The sequence below is a fragment of the Ochotona curzoniae genome, unplaced genomic scaffold, assembly GCF_017591425.1.
Source record: "Ochotona curzoniae isolate NIBS_2020 unplaced genomic scaffold, NIBS_Ocur_1.0 contig_883, whole genome shotgun sequence".
In the NCBI taxonomy this organism is placed as follows: Eukaryota; Metazoa; Chordata; class Mammalia; order Lagomorpha; family Ochotonidae; genus Ochotona; species Ochotona curzoniae.
The window spans coordinates 39,435,861-39,456,854 of record NW_024466599.1 but is presented as its reverse complement, the minus strand read 5'-3'; the positions used below and the strand labels follow the sequence as shown (position 1 = coordinate 39,456,854).

The window sequence follows — 20,994 nt, the reverse complement described above, 5'->3', positions numbered from 1 at the left end:
GAAGCTCTATGCTGGAGAATGAAAAGGGAAGTTGTAGTGGCTGAATAGGAGGTCCTGAAATGGTGTATTTTATTACTGTGGGAATTATTTTTGATGAGATTTTTCCTATTTTGCAATAGATAGGTAGTACAACGATTAAATCTAGCCAGAATTAAACTCAGATTACTTGGTGTGATTTATTTTTCTGATTCCTAACAAAATATTCAACATTGTTGGAAGATTTCCAAATGTAGGGTAAAAGAGGTCGTGCAATTATTTTCTTATCCCTGAAATATAATGAATAGTACTTTCCTCTATCATTTATAATAAATCTTTGGTGAGTTAATCTTTTTGCACCACTATTTCTCATGCAGAGAAAAGCAACACTGGACAATTAAGAGGTCCTCTAATTCACCCCAATTGTGCCTTCTTAAAATAGAGGTAAATACTCTAGTGGTAGTTATTCAGCATAGGTTTCGATTGCATAAAACACTATAAAATAGGACCCCTGAGAGCATCCATTATCACATATTGGTTAACATCACAGATTTTTTAAATCCCAGTTGCATTGGAGTCATGGGGGAAAAAAGCTTTCATCTTTAAAATCTAGTTTCCCTTTGTTATTAAAATAAATGTAGCCATTAAACAAAATATATGCATGTAATAGTTGAGTTCATCATTTGGCATCATCAAAATGATGGAATCTTACATTTTTATAACTCAATGCTGCCATCTTAGGAGGTTTGAGGTGATACACAGAATCCAAATGTGCTGGAAATTTCAGAAACTTTATCACATCATGTGTGTCTTTTCTTCAGTTTGCCTCTTTACGTATTTAGTTGCATTTCAACAAAAAAAGCTGGGTTCTTTTAAGAAGTCCCAAAGTCCTGTGATTATGTGAATTAATTGTAACTATTGATGAGCTCGTATTGTGGATGTCCTGGCATTGCCATAGTTTCCAAACAGCTTTCCAAAGGATTGTTTTTAATTACAGCAACATTTGGTTGGCATGCAAGGGTGAGTTCTTATCTTCATCTATCCTAGCTGGAACCCAGGCCAAAAGTGTGTTCCCTTTTCTCGAGAGCACACTTTTCTGCCCAATGTGGGGCCTGTCCTCTGCCAAGAAAGGTGGGCGAATTGCCACTTCTGACTGGCAGCCATCACACCACAGACTCTTGCCACCCTAAGACCAGAGGGCATGGTCCTCAGTGCTGTTTCTCCCTTCCCCCATAGATTTTATAAGATGCAGTGTTTTCTTGGTATCTGAGTCAGTCCCCAAGGGAGACTTAGGCTCTTACTGGAATGTGTGGTGACACTTGGACAGCTCTGAGAGGGTCACCCAAGTGTCCCTGCTCATTGTCGGAGGTCTGAACACACAGCCAAGCTGTCAGTCTCAGCTCCTGCACCTTGCTCTCTTAATGCTTTTTTTTTTTTACCCTCGTTTGTTTGTAGGAACATAGTAATTATTTATTTACCTTTGTGATGCTCAGATAAACTCAAGAGGAGTCCTAGCTGAACATAAAGCACCTGCTAGGGAAAACATAGCCCACTTCCTTCCACAGAACCAGCTGTGAACTTGTGGCACATGTGTAAGTCCTCCACATAAAGCACACAGGCTTCTCCAAAAACTGGTTTCAGGATGGTGACAGTGCACAGGAAGCCAAGGACCAGGACTGTCCCCGTGGGGTGCGCTGAGCACGGGTCACACACCCCTGTAGCCAACTCTGCCCTCAGCTAACCTGGAAGGGAGTCTGTCCAAATAAAGAGCTTTGCAGTGAAATATAATAACATAGAATTTGACACCAGGAAAAAAAACCTTATAGGAGAGTTATCTAGTAAAATCCTCTCTCAAAAATTGATCACTAGTATCTATTTTATGAATTTTCAGTATAACATACACTTAAGAGTCATCTCAGATTCGGTTACTGTTTACTAAGCGCTAAATATGTGCTACACCACACTAAGCACCTTTAAACTAGGCATTTTTTTTCAATTATACTTTTTAGCTTGACTTACACTTTTTAGTAGATCAGAGGGGACAGCACTAATAGTGATGTAGGAAATGTACAGAACTTATAATGCATTAGTGTACATTTCCTAGGTGTTTCCCCTGAAAACTCTCTTCTTTCTACTTTAGAAGACTTGTTCTGATGAACAAGTGTAAAATTTTATGAACTGCAGCATGGTGTTTCGACATACACACATATGGATATATTGCATATATGTCAGAGCAATCAGCATTTCCTTCTCCTCATCATTTCTTTATATTTAGACTCTTGGTGCTCTTCTCAGTTGGACATGTATTGTCTCATTTGGATTGTCACACATTTTACTGTCCTTACTGGAAAAAAATTGTATTTGTTTGACAGGCAGAGAGACAGAAAGAGGCAGGCTACAGAGAGACAGTGAGAGAGCTCTTGTCCATTGGTTCACTGTCCTAATGCCCACCAGAGCTGGGAGCGTTGGGAGCCAGGAACGCACGCTAGGTCTTCCGCATGAGACAGCCATCGCCTTTGCCTCCCAAGCTGCATATTATCAGGAAGCTGGAAACAAAAATCATCGAAAGCAGAGCTGGCACTTGTATCAGGTGTCCCTATGGATAATATAGGCAACTCAACCAGTGGCCTACTTACTAAACCAAAAACTGCCAAATCTCTGAGAACTGAGATGATCTCATAAAGATTATCTAGTCAATATGTGTTCGGTCTTGAAATAACTTAACTGGATTTAACGACCACCTCTTTCCTTGAGCAGTTTGGTGACTCTTTATACAGGCCTTAGGGAATGACTTGGGAAGAGGGAAAATTACGCTCCAGGTCTGTGTCATGAGTAGGCCTATGTCACTCATAAAGGAGCAAAGAAAAACCTATTGACTAAATCAAAATTGTATCTAGTTGTTTTACAGAGAAGCAAACTATCTAGTTGAAACCTAAGACTATTTCTCTCCCAAAGCCTGTTTGAAAGTCTTCGTTGAAGATTTATTGTTGAGCGTTATCAATTTGGTTCCTCATAGAAGTTTGTTAAAAATGCTGATAGCCAATTTGGAAGATCATCTGCTTTGTTTTTGCTTTTAGCTCTTTTTTTCTTCACCCTGTGTGTGGAGCAGTGCATGTTTACACATCCATGCAGGGGCTGGCTCCACTACCTCCCAGCAGGTTGCTGACAAATGTGCCTGCAGTTTTTTTATTTTATCTTTAACCAGATAAACTTTGAGCTTGAGTGGAGTATAAAGAGAACCAGCTTGAGAAGTAGGAGGCCTGGGCTCCAGGCTTGAAAGCCCAGTTTTCCCGGCCGCACAGTGCTGTGTAACTCATCATGTGTGCGGTAAGAGCTCTGTGTTCTTTTGCAGAAAAGGAGGTGTAACATTACCTGGCCTTTCTACCCCACTAGGTAATGCTGAGGCTCAAACTTGCCGAAATAGAAGAAAAGTTCATTGAAAATGAGACATGTAACACAAACGTAAGGGATTGCCAAAACTCAAAGTTTTGCCAGGAAATCTCAAACTGGCCTTACAGTTAACTTTGGCTACTTTATTTTTGCCAACTTGGTCTTGTAATCCTGCCAGTGACAGACTCAGCTCTTGCTTCCCATGATCGCCCAAGTTCCATAAATGTCTGTGATGACCCCACAGAAACAAGTGCTCCCTGTGCCAGCGCTGCCCTATCCACAGAGGCAGATTCAACTATGAAAGCACAATTGGGGAAATAAACATTGGGGAGCTGCCCAAATTTTCCTAAGAACCTTCTCTCTTCCATAATCCACTTTGGAGACAGACAGTGCATTCCCATCAAGAAGTGCTTTCAGGAGTTAGAAGGAGTTTGCTTAAGGAGGTTCATAAAGATAAAGATAATCTCATTACTAAAACAAAGTTTTTTGGGATTTTTTCCCCCCTCAGGGGAAATTCTTTTTAGTTTGATTGCAAGGTAAGGGTTTTGTTGTTAACCAAGATAAACTATAGTGCTGAATAATCTCTTAAATTAAAAATTGGAGTATATGTTATAGAGAATAGAGACAATTGAAAAGCTTGGATGACAATGGGTAATGGAAAAAGAATTTTCACAAAAGTCAGCTTAGTAAAGGTAAATTGCATTTGAATCTTAACTTCAAATCTGGGTGCTCTGCTATTTGGCATATGTTGAATTGATAATGTCTCTGTGTTAAAGAATTCTGATTGTTTCTTTTGCCTCTCTCACAGCTTATAAAAATGCAAGCAGACCCATCTAATGAATATTAATAGGAATGATGTCTAGATAACACATAAACCCCCTGGATCTGTGGACTTTGGATGGAGTAGTCAGAGAGGATTTCTATGGCTTTGTTTAATTCTAAATTTACATACTCTTAAAGAATAAACATCATCTTAATATTTTAATATCAATATTCCAAAGTGGAGATTTTAGTGAAATAAAAAGCTTAATTCTCCCTCCCCGAACATTATGTTCACCAAAGTCTGCATTTTAGGAGACAGGAAACTGTTAGCTAAAGAAGAAATTAACTTAATCCCCCTTCATTAAGTTCCAGTCTTTTTTTGTTGTTGTTGTTACTTAGAGACAAGTAAGAATTGTACGCATAGCAATGCACAAAAGAACTGCAGCCGCCATTAAGGTGACAGTAAAAAGAGAGTCAGAACATTGACAAATATGGAATCTTTTTTTTTTTCTTTAAATCTCTGAACTTTTGGAAGTGAATTTTACTCAAGTGTCTGAGGAGCATTTTAATTCATGTGACTTGGGGAGAACCTGACTGAGCTGGCCAAGCAGTGTTCTCCCAGTGAGGGTGATAAACACAGCAGCTAAGTGGGTGAGAAAGAGCTCAAGGGCCTGGGCATCCCAGTGTGTTTAGAAGGCCTGGAAGGTGGGCATTGTGTTTTCAAGTGGATGTCTCTGGGATGCACCTTGCAGGGAGCATACAGTACATACATCTCAGTGGTGTGCATTATTTGAGACATGCTCTGTCTGGTATTGTAAAAAGTTTTTTTTTTTTTTTTTTTTTTAGCTTTACAAAGGCAAGAAGGAGTCATTAAAATGTAGTTTGTCCCCCTGCATTCCATTATTTGTCATCTTTATGGCTGTTGTATAGTTTTCATTGCACCTTAATGTAAGCTTGGTCAGAAGAGGTGAGCCGGAATGAGCACGTCCTTGGCGGCGGGTGCTGCTTCATCGTGTCTGCTCGCTGGGCTTCCATCCACGTCCCTGTAGATTTTAATGTCCCCACAGACTGCTGGCAGCCTGCTTCCAGCTGTGGCAGGCATGATGCAGTGAATTGCTTTTGAATGTTCTTTACTCAAATAGGCAGTAATTACAAGCTTAAAGAGGTTTAGTGGTCCAGTAAACTACATAATCACCCCTGAATTAGCCCGGGCTCATCAGTTGCAGTCCAGCAAGCTCGAGTCTGCTGTTTGTATGCAGCCTTGATCACATAGCAACCTGATCAGCAGGTGTGGAACAGCCAGAGTCCCCCATAAACACAACTGTCTACTGGGGACAATGATCTCTAATGAGATGAGGCTACACCATCACTGTAATTTAAGTGGGAAAATTAGCACTAGAGAATGAGTACCAGTTCCAGGGGTCTTTAGTCAGATCGGGAGCTGCACAAATTCCCCATCTCTTCCTACCCTCCCCACCCCCATCTCTATCTTCCTCGCCCTTGGGAAAAAAAAAAAAAAATCTCCTGACCAAACATACTGTTTTTGCTTCTGCCTTATGGTTACTTTATTTTTTTATACAAGGATTTTTCATGAATATTTAATGCTGGATGGGGCATCTGTAAAGGCAATAATGATTACTGTCAACAGACTTATTCCAGAATGGTGGTAGTATTTCATCTCCCTTTTCTTTTCTCTTAATGGTTTCAAAACCCTTTCACTCTGCTTTCTAAAGTGGAAAAGTGTTCTTTCGGTTGGTGATAGGTCTCCTTTTAGCTGGTGTGCTCACAGAAATAGCAGAGAGGAGCTGTACGTAGTTGGAAAAAGAGCCTCCCTTTATTGGACTTTATTGTGTGAGACAATCATGAAGTTCCGTTTTGGAAAGTTGTCCAGTATGATGTGCTGCTGCTGCTTTGTTGTATGTGTGAAAGTGAAGTTCCTGGGGAAAGACCCTGCTTGTTGAATGGGTCGTCTTTATCCTTCCTTCACTTCAGGGCCAGGTATTGGGAAGATGGTGAAATTGAATTCCATTATGTTAGAGTTGGACAGTAGAAAGACAACTCATCTTTAATTAAAAAAAAAATAAAAAAGAAGTTAACCATAACATACAGTGGATTTGGGAGAAACAGGGGTGGAGTGGGGATGATTTACTGATCCTAAGAAAGAAACACAGATTAATGCAGCAATTAATAGCAATGGGCCAAATTCAACTTTCATCCTACTTTTGCAAGCAAAAATAGATTATGTGTTTCTGCATCAACTAGTAAAATAAAGGTAAGAATCCTTACCTTACAAATTTCTTCTTTGTTATTTAATAGCTGAAAAACTTTGGTGCTTCAGCTTTTATTTTTTAATCTATTTTTTTTTTATTTGAAAAGGAGAATTACAGGGAGAAAGAGAAAGAGAAAGAGAGAGAGAGAGAAAGAGAGAGAGAGAAGATCTTCTGTCCACTGGTTCACTCCCCAAATTGGACACAATGAACAGGGCAGAGCCTAAGTCAGGAGCCCAGACCTCCATCTGAGCCTCCCAGGTGGATGGCAGGGTGGCAGGGGCCCAAATACTTCGGCCATCTTCTGATGCTTTCCCATGTGCATTGGCAGGAATCTAAATAAAAGTGGTGTGGCCAGGACTTTGTGCTCATATGCGATGCTAGATTTGCAGATAGCAGCTTAACTGGCTGTGCTTCAATTCAGGATCCATAGTCTTCTTTAAAGGATGAAGTGGGAGAATGCTGGAAGCACTGAAAAAAACTGCCTTCACATAGGACACTTCCGAAGATATAAATGCCAGTTAAATAAAGTAAGGACTATACCGTTTGAGGATTTATAGAATTGTGTGAAAGGAATGAATAATTGTTGAAACAGGACCACTAGTTTTTGATGTCTAGTTGAAGAGTTTGGGGTATTTCTTATTTCAATAGCATTCATTCATACAATAAATATTCATTGGGCATAGAGCTGGACTAGTTGCATCATGAGTGGGAATATCATTCATGTGTTTTTATTAATTGTCTACTAAAACAAAATGGTTTTGAATGTAATTTAACTCATATTTGATTAAGAATCATGTAAGAAATGAAAGTAATTGGAAAAACACACAGCAATTTATTTTGAAGCAGACAATTTAAGGCATATTGCAGTGTGTTTGGATGGATTAGCAGACATTTGGTTCTGTGATCTGTAAGGTTGTTCTGGAATATATAGCCTACCATCATGCTTTTATTTATAAGCAATGCTATGAGAGACAATAAGGGGTGGGTGTATTTGTTCCCACGGAGATTTCTATCTTCTTGTGAGATCTATTGTTGTTTCTCAGTTCTATCAGAATTGAGTTGTAGAAATGGTAATACACATTAAGATAATATTTTTTTCAGAGCATGAGTAGGAATCATCATATGTATTCATGATGAACTCATCAGGAATGGCAGATTGATCGATCCATCATGGAACAGTCAAAATAATTTGGGAGGGAATTTTCCCATTATGCCCATTACTCCAAGCTTAAAATCCCAGCTCTACTTCCCAGCTGTGTCACTTGAGAAAGATGTTTTGTTCCTCCTGTACCCCACTTCTCCCTCTGTAACATGGCTATAATAGGTGTGCCTGCTTCTGAAATTTGTATAAGGTTGAATATATGTGAAGTACTTGGAAAGACGGCTGCATCCTCCTTTTGTGATACATGCAATGATTAGATGATCACTTCTGTCACTCTTACTAATGCTGCTACACTACCATTAATAAAATCCTTTGGCTGGGGGCTCAAAGGACCATGTGGGGCGAGGCTTCTGATGAACAAATTTTCCCTGCCGTCCCACTTGCTTGATGTTTGCCCAACATTTGGGTATTTAGCCGAGGCATGCAGTTTGGGAATGGCAACTCTCCTCCCTGGTCACCACAATGCATAACTTTGTTCCTGCTCCATAGTAGTATACATTCCTAATTATAAGAAACAAAAAGGAACAGAGAAATTGAAAATGGTGTGGTGGGAGGGAGGGGATTTGGAAAAATTCAGGTCAGACGGATGCCTGCAAAAGCCATGACCAAGCTGTGGCCCTTGTGCGGGTTCTGACCCAGCCAGGCAGCAGCCTGCTTAGCTAAGCCCAGCACTTAGTCCTGGGGTCGCTGAGAGTAGAGGAGCTGAGGAATGCGACGCACGTGTTGCTCTGGCAAACAGTAAGAGTTCCAAGGAGTCAGCAAGGACACCCGAGTGGGAAGCCTGTGTTTCCTCCCTTGTCCATCCCCACCCCCATGTGTCCCCACCCTATTTTTTTAATGACCATTTTTGTGCTTCTCTTCTGAACCCATAGCTGTGGTCTGCCACTGAAAGAATCAAGATTTGGGGGTTCTTTAATAATCATAACTGCTCAAAATAATTTTAGCACTCCGCATTGAATTTTAATATTTTTTAGGAAGTAGATATAATGGCTAATTTATAGACTAAATTAAAACATTTTAATGCAGATGCTTGAAAATATTTAGTATTTAGTTTCTGACTGTGTTTTCATGAACTTTTTAAAATACCTTCTCAAGATACTGTTATTACTATAGACTTGTAGCCAGTTAAAAAAAAAAAGACCCTGAATACAAGGTGAAATGTTTTAAGATGAGTACCTGTCTTCTTTTTTAGTGTTCTTATTTCTTTTTTGCTTACTTGATATATAAAAGAAATTACAGAATTAGTAAGCCAGGCAGGGGCATCTTACTACTGGCTTCTTATAATGGGTCATGAAGCTATGTTGTTTTCTGCTGTGTATTGTAAATATATTTCATTAGCACAAAGCACAAAGATTGCGATGAAATATTACCTTGCATTCTACTTTTCCTTCCACACCTGTGCCATTTCCAGGTGATCAGGTCAAGTTTACAGATTCCCATCTGACTTTTCCTCCTTACACACCTCCCATGGCAACTTCTTATAACCACAGCTGAATAGACAGGAAATCAGAGGGACTGTCTGCGGAATGACTCCACTAGGCTTCAGAAAAAGCTAAACAATAAATGGAGCACATTTAGCCTGAGCAGCGAGGCCATGTGGGAGTGTTGGTGGAGAACTGAGAGAGAGGTCGAGATCCTGTGACTCCACTGATGATGCTCCAAACATTCCTGGCTTCCTAGCTGGTCCTGCTGCCGCGGTTCCTCCTTTTGATTCCAGCATGTGTGAGGATGCTAGACTCAGCTACTATGCATTCAGGCTATGTGCTTCCACTCCACGGTGCACTGCTTTTGTAATGCAAATGGGAGGCACAAAGTGTCTCTTTGATAATGTGCAGTCAGAAGACAAAAAAGCATTCACTGAAACAGTAAAACTAATTCATAAAGCTGAAAGACAATAGGGAAGCATTATGGATTTTTTTAAAAGGAAAAAAGTATCCAAGATCAATGTAATTGTCACAATGTAAGCTATTCATAGTCAAGGCATAAGGAGAAAAATGGTTGCAAGTTTATTTAAAGAGGGAGAAGTTTTTATAGGCAGAGCAGAGTTACTTTAAGCAAACATAAATATATTTGGTTAGTAAGTTTCTGCTTATCCTCTTAGAGGTCAAATATTTTATTTTAACTGGTTATTTTAACTTCGATCCATAGTATTCCCTTAGTGACAAAAACTCAGTAGAAGTTTTAAAAGGGCACAGAGATCTAATGGTTAAAAGCCATATGGTATTTTTTTTCCCCCTTTAAAGGGAGTATCTCTCCATCACATACCAGAGTTTAGCTCAAGGTCAACTTGTATTAATGCATTAAACTTAGCTGTGGAGGAGGCAAAAGGCTGGAGGAAAAAGGATAAAAGAAGTTCCAAAATTGTTCTTCCAACATATTCAGCCAAGCAACAGAACATTGCCTTGATAAGGGTTATATTGGACAGTTGCCATAATTCCTCCTGTTAGATCAGCTGCTCCGGTACCTATTCCTATACCTTTTAAAGTATAGCATGTAACATTTTGCTTGAAAATTGCTTCCACCTCTATTGCTTTGTGATAGCTGTTTTGCAGCTTCGGTATAGAGGCAGTTCTGTGTCACAAGAAATTACTAATCTGAGGCTTGAGAAGGGGCAGCGTAGCCTTCTATTATCTCACCCGTGAGCTCTGTACAGGATTATTTTCAAATTTTCTGCTGCCATTACAATGTGCTGTTAGAGTGGGCAAGGCAGTAAGGAAGAGGACGTTATTGAAACTTGGTTACCAGGATAGATAAGATAAAGTTCATCACTGTCTTGGCATCCACATTTGCAGCCCCGGGTGGAAATTCTGATGAAAGGTGCATTTGGTCAAGGATATCGTTAAGATAGAAGACAATGTTTTCCATCTGTGTGTGTTGAAGAGTTTCTCTTTTCCCTTTAATGCTCATCTGAGCAAGTCTGTTTGATTGTTTACATTTTCTTCCAGTGTGTTGTCAACTTGTCAATATTTGATAGACAACATCAAAACCTCACTCTCATGCCAATCTCAAAAAGTAACATTGGAAAGATGTAGAGATAACTTTCATTTTAGGAAGTTACCATTTTCTTTTTTCTTTTCTTTCTTTTTTTTTTTTTTCACTTGCTTGTCTCTCTGGCTGGTTTAATGGCAGTTCAGACTAACTTTTACATAAGCTATTTTTAGATTTTTTTTTTTCAGACATCCTCTAACTCTTTCTATTATTCGGGACACATACCCTTGGGATCGTTTTATTCTTTGATGGGGTTATTAAGCAATCATTCTAGACTGGGTCATTAGAAGTCACTCGGCAGATCCCGACTCACATGAAGAGTGCACACGGATTCTATTTCAGCAAGAGATTTATCCTGGAAGGGAGAAGGCAGGGTGTTGATTACTGACATAATGATGATCATTCTCTGAGCTGTTCCCTTCCGCTCAGTTCCCACTGCCCACTGGCCACTCTTTTTTTTGCTTTTGAGTCCAGACTGTCTTCTCTCCCCAGTGAAAGCAGCCTCCCGCATGTGTGCAGGTTTAATGCTGGGAGGGAGGGTCAGCCTTACCCATACATAATCACTGTTTTATGGCTTTCACTCATTCCTGAGGTGTTAATGCAGATCAAATGGGAAACACTCCAGAAAGAGCCCTTGCAGCTACTGCCTTGCCTGCCTCTCCCCTCTCAATCGTTAATTCTTATTGTAAGATCTAAAGGTAATTTTGTTTGCTCTTTTAATGCCTTGCAGTTCTCCCAGTGGCCCTTGCATATCCTTTCTCAAATTCCCATCTTGATCAATTGTTTGCAAATAATTAAGCTTTTAAGAGATAATGGCATGAAGCTAATGTACACAACAAAGGCAAGGTCTCCCTCCTGGTCTATTGGACTGTGGTCAAATTTGCTTTGATATCCCTAAGTGATTAGGTTGATTGGTGTATCTGGCAAATGCAATCCGTCTTTCCTTCATGAGAACCTACTGATCTTTCATAAACCAGCGTCCTTGTCATTTAGAGGCAAGGTGTTGGGGAAAATGGTCAGGTGTGACACAAGGCCTTTAGTTGCAAAGGTGTGGAATGAATTTACCATATTTTCCCTAAAAAATGGCGCTTCTCAGGGATTGCTCTTTACCTTTTTTGCAAAATGCTGCTGCCTCTGCCTCCTGTGTAGCCTGGCCAGCTTGGTGGGTTGAAAAAAACAGGTCTTTGAAGGATTGTTTTCAGCAGCCTTGCCTTGTGGCATGTGGGATTTTTTCAAGTTAATAAATGACAAACAAACAAAATAAATAAGCTGTCTGCCAACAACTTATCTGGTAAAAATGTATAGAAATAAAGATGCTTAAACATATTGAATCTCTGTTTGGAAGGCTGGTTCCTTATGAATTTTTGGTGAACTGTGGATTAGCTACATAAAGTTATGCCTTTCATGTGAGTCTAGCAATTATAGATTTTTTTTTTTGTTCAGGAAATTGAAGGTTTGTGAGACACTAAGACCAAGAACGATGAGAAAAAGAAAAATAGTCACTCTGCATTGAGGAAGATTTTAGAAATGTTGATCTCTTTCTGCCATTAACAGTGACCAGATTATTGTGACACTTAGTTTCATCCAGTCTCATTAATTTCTATCTAAAAAATGTATATCCTGAGCAACTGAAAATTGCTTAATGGAGACAGAGCGCTGGGTCTCCATAGCTTGAGGGTGCCTAGCAATTATGCTGCATGAAATTAGACACAGTTTGTTCCAATTACTTAAAATCAGATCACATGAAAAGTGACAGAGGGAAGAAAAGGTTAGGCCTTCTCATTTTATGATATTTAAATTATGAAATCAGAAACTATATAATGTGAGGAAACAACCAACATTTGCACTGAAATTTCGACAGTCATATTACTACTACTTGGCACTGTAATAATTCAAGTAATTTTAATGATCTGAATAAAATTTTGCTGCCACCACTTACATAAATAAGATGTGAATTCCATTCCTTTATGAAAATGTATGTGAAGCTTGCTCACAAACAGGCATGCAGAAATACTCTTGAAAACACAAGAAAAATAAATTACTATGGCAATTCTCAATTTCCAAAGTCACTAAACATAAATGGCATAAATATTAATTTTCATCTAGTTCTAGTCATGACATTAGGATACAACTTATAAGACAGGGCAAAAGTTTATTTGCCTTTTAGCCATACTGAGAAAGATTTATTGGCTTATTTATTAATTGTCTTGGAATGCGATCAAAGAGATTTCCACAGGACTTGGGAAACCGTAAAGAAATAGTATTACAAGCTATATTATAGATCAGAAATTATTTGTGTACACCTGTCTACAACGCTATATGGTGAATGTTGTCAATAGCTGAGTATTGAAACTTGGATATATGAAAACTCAACTGACATTCTAACTAACTAATACTCAGTAATACTGGCTAGTTCTAGCTAGGACAACTTTTAACTTTAGTGGGTCTTAGAATTCTGAATGACAAAAAAGGATTTAAAAAGCTTTCACTTGTTTAAAGTCACATATTTAACAAGTGTCAGCATGACTTACACCCTATAATAGCAGGTTACATGTGTTAGCTGCAATTCTTCAGTATGTATAGGCATAGCTATGTATTGAACCGCAACTCAGTATTCCATTTGTAGGGTATATGATTCATTTGGTTTGTACTGTGTGTTAAACGTTTGTATGTTGGGAGTCATGTTTTTCTTTTTAGGGTCATCTAAGTTTCCGTTCATGGGAGTTTGTCCACAGTGGGTGGTATTTTGTTGAAAAGGGTGATTGCCACTTGTAATTTGAACCTATTGTAGTGCTTATATTCCTTCATTGGAGAAGAGTGGATCAACATCACTTTTTTTTTTTAAAGATTTATTTTTATTATGTTTTATTGGAAAGGCGGATATACAGAGAGGAGAGACAGAGAGGAAGATCTTCCGTCTGATGATTCACTCCCCAAGTGAGCGCAACGGCCGATGCTATGCCGATCCAAAGCCAGGAGCCTCTTCAGGGTCTCCCACGCGGGTGCAGGGTCCCAAAGCTTTGGGCTGTCCTCGACTGCTCTCCCGGGCCACAGGCAGGGAGCTGGATGGGAAGCGGGGCTGCCGGGATTAGAACCGGCACCCATATGGGATCCCGGGCGTGCAAGGCGAGGACTTTAGCCACTAGACCACGCTGCCGGGCCCACTTTCTATGAACTTTAAAACAATGATGTTACGTTTTGATCTGAAACTACCCATATCTAGACAAGTTGCAGCCATTCTTTTATTCCTCGTAAAATTACTGATTTCCTCTTAGGTGCTCATATGGACTTTGATGATGGCAGATGGGAAAGGCAAGGAGTTTAGGCTTGGTAGAGAGTGGCATCATGAAGGCAGCAAATAATCAAAGCAGGTGGTGAGGAGAGTGTTGCTTGCTATTAAGGAAGTAACAAAACAGGTCAGGTGGTGGTGAGGAGAGAGAGAGTAAAACCTGGTGTTTGAGCTGAGACCTGAAAGAGACACTAGAGCGGGAGGCTGAGAGATAGGAAGCCTAGGGTTGGAGAAAGTGGGGGGTGGTGTGGCTGAGGAAAGGAAGTGTGGTGGGGAAAGAGGACAACAAAGTTGGAGAGATGGCCCGAGTTGGATGGTGGCAGGTTGGTAGGCTATGGTTAGCAAACTGAAGGTTTTTGAACAGAGGGCATTGATGGTGATGCTGAAAGAGAAAGACATTTGTCTTATCCTTCAGTCACAGTGAGGCAAGGAAGCAGGAAGCATCACATGTGCTGCTGCCCGTACAGTCCACTGGTCAGTTTCCTCACCTGTAAAACAAGAGGGATGATGGATTCCATTTATGTCACTCCAAGGGATGTAATGGGGATTAATTACCATCCTGTCTGTAATATACTTGAAGCTCTTTAGAGGAAGGCACTATATTCCATGAAAGCAAAGCCTTATTCTAATTGTGTATTTATTGATTAAATGACAATCAGAGACAATGCTTATGGGAAAAATTGCTCTATCTCTGCTCTGCACAAACGAATCCCATGTGTGTAGCTATAGAACATATTTAAACTTAGATATAAGAGCATTGAAGAGGTCATTAACAAAGCTTTTTAGCATCTAATCAGACATTATTAATAAGATTAAAAGCTATGTTAATTAGTATTCAATAGGACAGAATTTCGTGTTGATGGCATAGATAGTTAAATCGAGGTTTAGGGTGCCCTTTTCCTTTCATAATAGAACGGAACGGTGACCCTCGGAACCTTTTTTTTTTTCCCTTGGGAGAATTCACTGGTATGTGTTGTTTTAAGCCAGTCTGTGTCTTTAGATTGGAACTATTGCTCAGCTTCTCTTTCAGGCTTTAGAATTGTGTATTTCACATTTGGATATTCTTGATTTTTGAGCCAAAAATGTTTGTGCTAAAATCAATTTCAGTAGAATTCCAGACATCCTTAGTATAAGGTATGAATTTCATTTTATTATCTAATCCTGTAATACTTCTTATTCACTCGAACTCATGAGGAACATAGCTGGGCTTGTTCTTAGCATGCAAAATATGCTGGCCTTTAACCTTATATTGGCTTGTATTCAGAATCTCAGCATGTGTTGACTTTTAAACAAGGAAAGTAACTTTGGTTAAATTTTGTTTATTTGTGCTTTGCTGAAGAGCCAAAATGAACAGCAGTTTTTTTAAAAAAATACACTCTCTTTAAGATTTGCCTCCAGCACTATTGTGTTTGAGGGAAGAGGGTGTCACACAGTGACTTTAAACTTTTGCTGATTATTGCTCAGAATGCTTCAACTTTAGAAGGCCGCAGTCTGCTGAAGGTTGCTTTCAGATGGAAGCAAAGTGTCTTTGTTCTTGTGTTATTTCTATAAAACATCACAAAGATCTTACTAAACTTTCTGTGTTTGCAACAAATAAACCTGTTAATGGACAAATTCAGTATCAAGATTCTGCAAGTATCCTAAGTAGCTATTTATACACTTCACTAATCTTTGTAATTGGCTTGTCTTTTACTGCCATTAATTAGATGATGTAGTGTTCCATTAATAAGAGTGACACACCTCAGCATTTTTACCTTTAATTATAGACTTCACTAGACACTTAGGCTATTGACAAAATGCCCTAAATATTGCCTCGTGCATGGGTATTCATTTTTGTTCTGTTCTCTTTTAGCACCCCTACCCGTCTGAAGAACAGAAAAAGCAGTTGGCACAAGACACGGGACTCACCATCCTCCAAGTGAACAATTGGTGAGTAATTTGGCTTTGTGTTTACACACAATCTGTTTCCCTCTGGCAACCTACGGCTGGTGTTTGGCATTAAGAAGACACACCCAGTTGCTGCAGCTTTCCCTGGTGGCTTGTTGATCCGAAGGTGAAAACAAACGGTTGACTGACAGCGAGAGCACTTTCTAGCTTGGAAAGCAAAACATCCCATTGGCCTCCACCTCCTTTCTGAGTTGCTGAATTTACTGTGTTGTGTAAGTGTGTGTAAATGGACCCCCTCTCTCACCCCTTCTGGGTAGAGTGAAATCATCCTATTTTCCATGAAAAAGAAGACAATCCATTACTTCCTATCATTCAGTTTTGAATTCACTGAATAACTAAATTCAGTTCGATTCTATTAGGGTTTTGCCTTTATGGATAGCCTCTGCTTTTCACATATCTCCCAAATGTAAAAAGGAGAAATTATTTCTACTTTGAAGCCATTCAAAACCTGATGTATCTCAGTGCTGTGCAATACGGTTTCCAGATAAAGTGGAAATTCCTGATTTGGGTTGAAGCTGAAATTATGCACCACGTGCCAGCCAACGCTATTCTAACCTAGTGTACCGCAGCGCGGCAACGAGGCTTTGAGAAAGCATGATTTATTACCGTTCAGGAATGTGCTGAAAGTCAGGTTTCACAGAATCACCCAGGGCTAGTGTCATATTTGAAGGGTATCGAAATCCAATCTCTCCCAAAACTAAGTGTATCTAATTAATTGTCCCAATATTTTTAGATTAGTGTTTATGATGTAGAAACCTTATCCTCTTTGAAGTAAAATCCAGAAAAGACCCAAAGCCTGCTTGGGGAAGGGGAGAACTGGGAATGCCAGTTTGCAGACAAAAGTATTTCTTTCTGTTCAATACGTGTCAGAGATTAATATTACAGAATCTCTGATTACATGGCCTAATCCATTTTGGGGAATAAATGTGTTCTTGATGTCCATCGCACCTACATTAACAGACTCTCCTCTGTTCGAGAGCCTGGGAGCCTCTGGGAGAGATTTCAGATATATGAAACCCCATTACAGAAAATGTAATTTCTGTCAATATAATCCCATGTATTCTTCAATTTAGTATTTTAGAGATAACAAGCTACTTACAATATATTTGCCTTTGGAGGATTAATTTACAAAGTGCACTATCTGCAAGACACAGACAGACTCACATAAGCATTTCTTGTAAGGGTTATCAATTTCTATGACCTTACTATAGCCTTGAGAGATCAATTTTTGTAGCCCTTTTAGCCAGTGGATGGGGAACCAACCAAAGAGATACTCCTTTTAAAGGTGTTACTGGAAGCTGTGTCACTGATGAGGCTTCTTGTTTGTACATTTTAACCATCATCATTTTCAAGACTGCTATTACTGCATATTTGAACTTAGTCTTTCAAGGTTCTGGACTATGTTATAGTAGACATGCAATTTTGCACACCCACCTGAAGTCATATATTTTAAAACATAAACTGATACCAAGGCAGTTTTAGCACAATAGGGGCTGGAAGAGGTTGTATTTTCCTGGAAAATGTTCCCATTTGAGGGAGGGGAGCGGCAGGGTAAGCGCTCTAGTGAAGGAAAGCTGAAGACTTGCCATTCGGGTGATCTATCAGCTATGCCATCTCTCTTCCTCAACGTTGCTAACAAACTCCAATCAAACATAGTTACCAGTGCGTAAGTCCAATTCAAGTTACTTCCTATAGAGTGTTTCCTGTAAATGTTGGGGCAGACAGGCCTTTCTATGACTTCATACAATATATACATGGTTGTTTTCCTAGATTCCAAGCACAACCTCAGCCAGAGAACAGTAGTTCTTCATCAGTTTGATGAAGACATCAGTTTGATGTCTTAGGTATTATATTTAGAAGATAGGAAGCTCTTTTAAAAAGCTATAAAGATACTGTAATTGTTTAAAGCATGTGCAGATTCCACCCTAAGCTTTGCATTGATATTCAGTTCTTTCTGGATAACTGCCAGTCACACTAGCCTTCCTATTTGGGAAATCAGCATGATTGTGTGCTTGACTGGCACTTTGCATAGTACCCGTGTTTTCTCTTCTCGGACTGGATGGTGCTGGAAGTGACATTTGTTCACAGCTCATGGACTTGCATTTGACAATCATTTCAACTTGGAGTGACTCCACTGTAGTCAGTTGCCCCTCAGGTAATTAAAAGAGGTGAGCGAGGGGGTTTTTCTTGGGAGATGAGTAGTGATGTTCTCGTAGTTGATATGATTTTTTTAATAGTTAATTAATCCTCATCCAAGCCTTCTTTTCTAAAGAACTAATACTAAATTTGCTTTTCTTTGGGATTGAGCAAGAAATGTGATGTAAAAAATGGTGAAACCCACATGGCACCATTTTGAAACCAAAAACGTCAGAGAATCTTAAACTGTGGGAGAGGTGAACACAGGGTCAGCAGGAAGCGATTTTCTTTTTATTTTATTGTCATAAAAAAATTACACGAAGTTTTTTTAAGAGCCTATAAATATTTTTTCCTGTACTGATCATCAGCCCCCATTATTTTCTTCTAGAAATAATAATTAAAGACAAAATCTTCAAGAGGATTTTAGCACTTCACCTTAATTTTATTTAGTCGCAGCTTTAAAGAGCTTGTGTCTTCCTCCTTGGATTTCTTCAAACTTGTTAACACACATGTACATTTTTGTATGAACTATGAGTCACTGTTGGAAAGATTTAATAACATGCTGAAGGGCAGGTTGGGTGCAGATCAGTCATAATTATTGGCAGCAACATATGTATTGAAATACACAATGTGTAAGTGAAAATATAAACTCATGTCTAGTTGTTGGCTTGTCATAGAAACCCTGGCTGATGCAGCTTTAACTCGGGCTTTTTTTTTTTTAAGATTTATTTATTTACTTAAAAGGCAGAGTTGAGAGAGCGAGAGAGTAACAGAGAAAGATTCACTTTCCAAGTGGCTACAAATACCAGAGCTGTGTCAGTCTGAAGCCAGGATCCAGAAGCTTCTTCTGGGTCTCCTGCATGAGTGCTGGGCCCCAAGGACTTGGGGCGGCTTCCACTGCTTTCCCAGGTGCATTAACAGGGACCTGGGTCAGAAGTAGAGCAGCTGGAACTTGAACTAGCGCTCTAAATCAAATTAGGCTTGGATTCAAACAGCAAGAATTGTAATGATTTCTTCATTACTAAACTAGCTGACATAATTAATACATACTATCTGCCTTAGCTAAATATGTCTAAAGTAAATGGGTTTATGGGGAGAATTGAGATGAACTGAAATATAAAACAACACAGAATTGATTAAGGGAAATTTCGGAGTAAAAGAAATAATTATGAGTTTTGGGGATGGGGTAAGGAAATCCAAGACCCTTTGGAATTATACTATAAAATTCAAAATAAAAAAAGAAGCGATTATGAGTACTCATGTTTGGTCTGCTCATCAGAATAGAGAGAAGGAATCTTAACTGAGTGACGTTAAAGCCTATGGCGTTTGGGTCCTGGATGGGAGATTTGTTAGATTAGATTTCATAGGCCAAGTCCAAGCCAATTTTTGTTTTATAATTAAGACAATTGTGTAAATAATTTGGGAAAATATTTTTACTTAAATTATCAGAATATTTGAAGAGACTGGATTTTTTAAAAATTTAGCTTACATAAGTAATTGCCTAAGTGTGGTAGATTTAGACCTCAAGCATAATCAGTTTGGAAGCATAAAGTGTGCCGTACATTTGGCTCCTCCACCTCTGCTCTCTTCTTCATCATGAGATTCTTAGCCAAAAAAAAGAGAACTAGGAGCCTCTGGGCTTTTGTTTCTGTATTCTTTTCATCATTGCTGTGGTTGTGACAAATACTTCTCCTTCATCGGAGAAAACACACTAGTGAACTGAATGTTTCAGTCATTTAAGTAGAGGCATTTTCAGTTTGAGGATCAGGTGGTGATTTAATTCTTTATCATAGAACTTTGAAGAAAACACACACACACACACACACACACACGAGTTAACACTTAATTTCTTTTTTTTCTCCTAAACAGACGAGTTCTTTTTTTTCTTAATGTTCAAGTTGTGATTGTTGAATGGTGCAATAACAACCCCCTGATATGTTTCTACACCAATGTTGCAGACCTGGGAATTCCCTGTGATGAAAACTCATGCCTTGATCGTATCCTATTCGCTGCATGTGGCAGACATATTCTGCCTTAACGCAGTTCCAGCCCAGGGTGCGGTGATTACATCTTCCAGTTGCTTTGTTAACCACCTCACTTCCAAACATTTTCTCATTCAGTGGTGATTGTGTTTGCTCTGAGAAGGAACTATGAGTTTTAGGTGCAACATAGTTGATATATGTGGAATATGCTGTAGGTGTGTGACTAGGGAAAGCACTTTCTCTCAGGAGGGCATTGACGCATTCCAGATAACACCGAAACATCTGAGGGGACGTGGTTTGTGACTTTCACACTCCACGGTTCTTGGATTTAGCGCACGCACCAGACCTCCCCAGTTACTTCACTTAGTGCCTTAAAACTGCAAAGCATTCAGGTATCAATTCTCATCTACTACTCATGGGGAAGAAAACATCGTGCTATCCTTAGAGAGCTATACCATTGGCAGGTAAAAATAGAAGCCTATTTTTAAAAAATAAGATCTACTTTATTATAATAAACAGATTCAACTGCTAAAGGTCAAATTTCTTTCTGAGTTATGGTAATAATGTAGCAAATAGTTTTATAACTAATCAGAGATTCTATAAATATGGGTACCTGTTTGGATGTAAATTGCAAAACATTCACAAATTATCCTTTCAACTTCTGTGATCTGCAAATCAATAGGGGTCATAAGGTTTCATAGACTTGTTCTGCTTTTCTTCCAGCGTAATTTAATAATACATTTTACAGATGTTGTTTAAACATTAGGCCCAGATTGTTTTGTCAATAAAGCTAAACAGAGGCATGACACAAAAGCAGGCAAAACAAATGTTAAGAAAAAAAAGGTACATGATACCAGATGTAGTGGGTCTCATGTTTGCTATTCAACAACAAAATTGGAGTGTGAGCCGTGTAGTGATGTTCCTTGCTTAGCAGTCAGGTATGGTGGAACTTCACACTTAGAAAGTAATTTTGTTAAGCATGTGGTAGGACTTTTTTCTTTGATAACTTAAGTGTGGTCTCCACTTAAAGTAGACTTTCTAATTGATCAGTGGATTAACAGGTGCAGTATTTGAAGAAGGAGATGGAGAACT

At 39.1% G+C, this 20,994-nt stretch overlaps 1 protein-coding gene across 4 annotated transcripts in view; it reads left to right on the top strand.

The window, feature by feature from the left end:
• MEIS1 (Meis homeobox 1) overlaps positions 1-20,994 on the top strand; it is a 142,061-nt gene that overhangs the window by 100,220 nt on the left and 20,847 nt on the right. For all 4 annotated transcript variants that reach the window (XM_040993308.1, XM_040993310.1, XM_040993309.1 and 1 more), the window contains one exon: positions 15,690-15,766. In XM_040993308.1, coding sequence (XP_040849242.1) covers positions 15,690-15,766 — 77 coding nt within the window. The remainder of the gene's footprint in view (positions 1-15,689; positions 15,767-20,994) is intronic.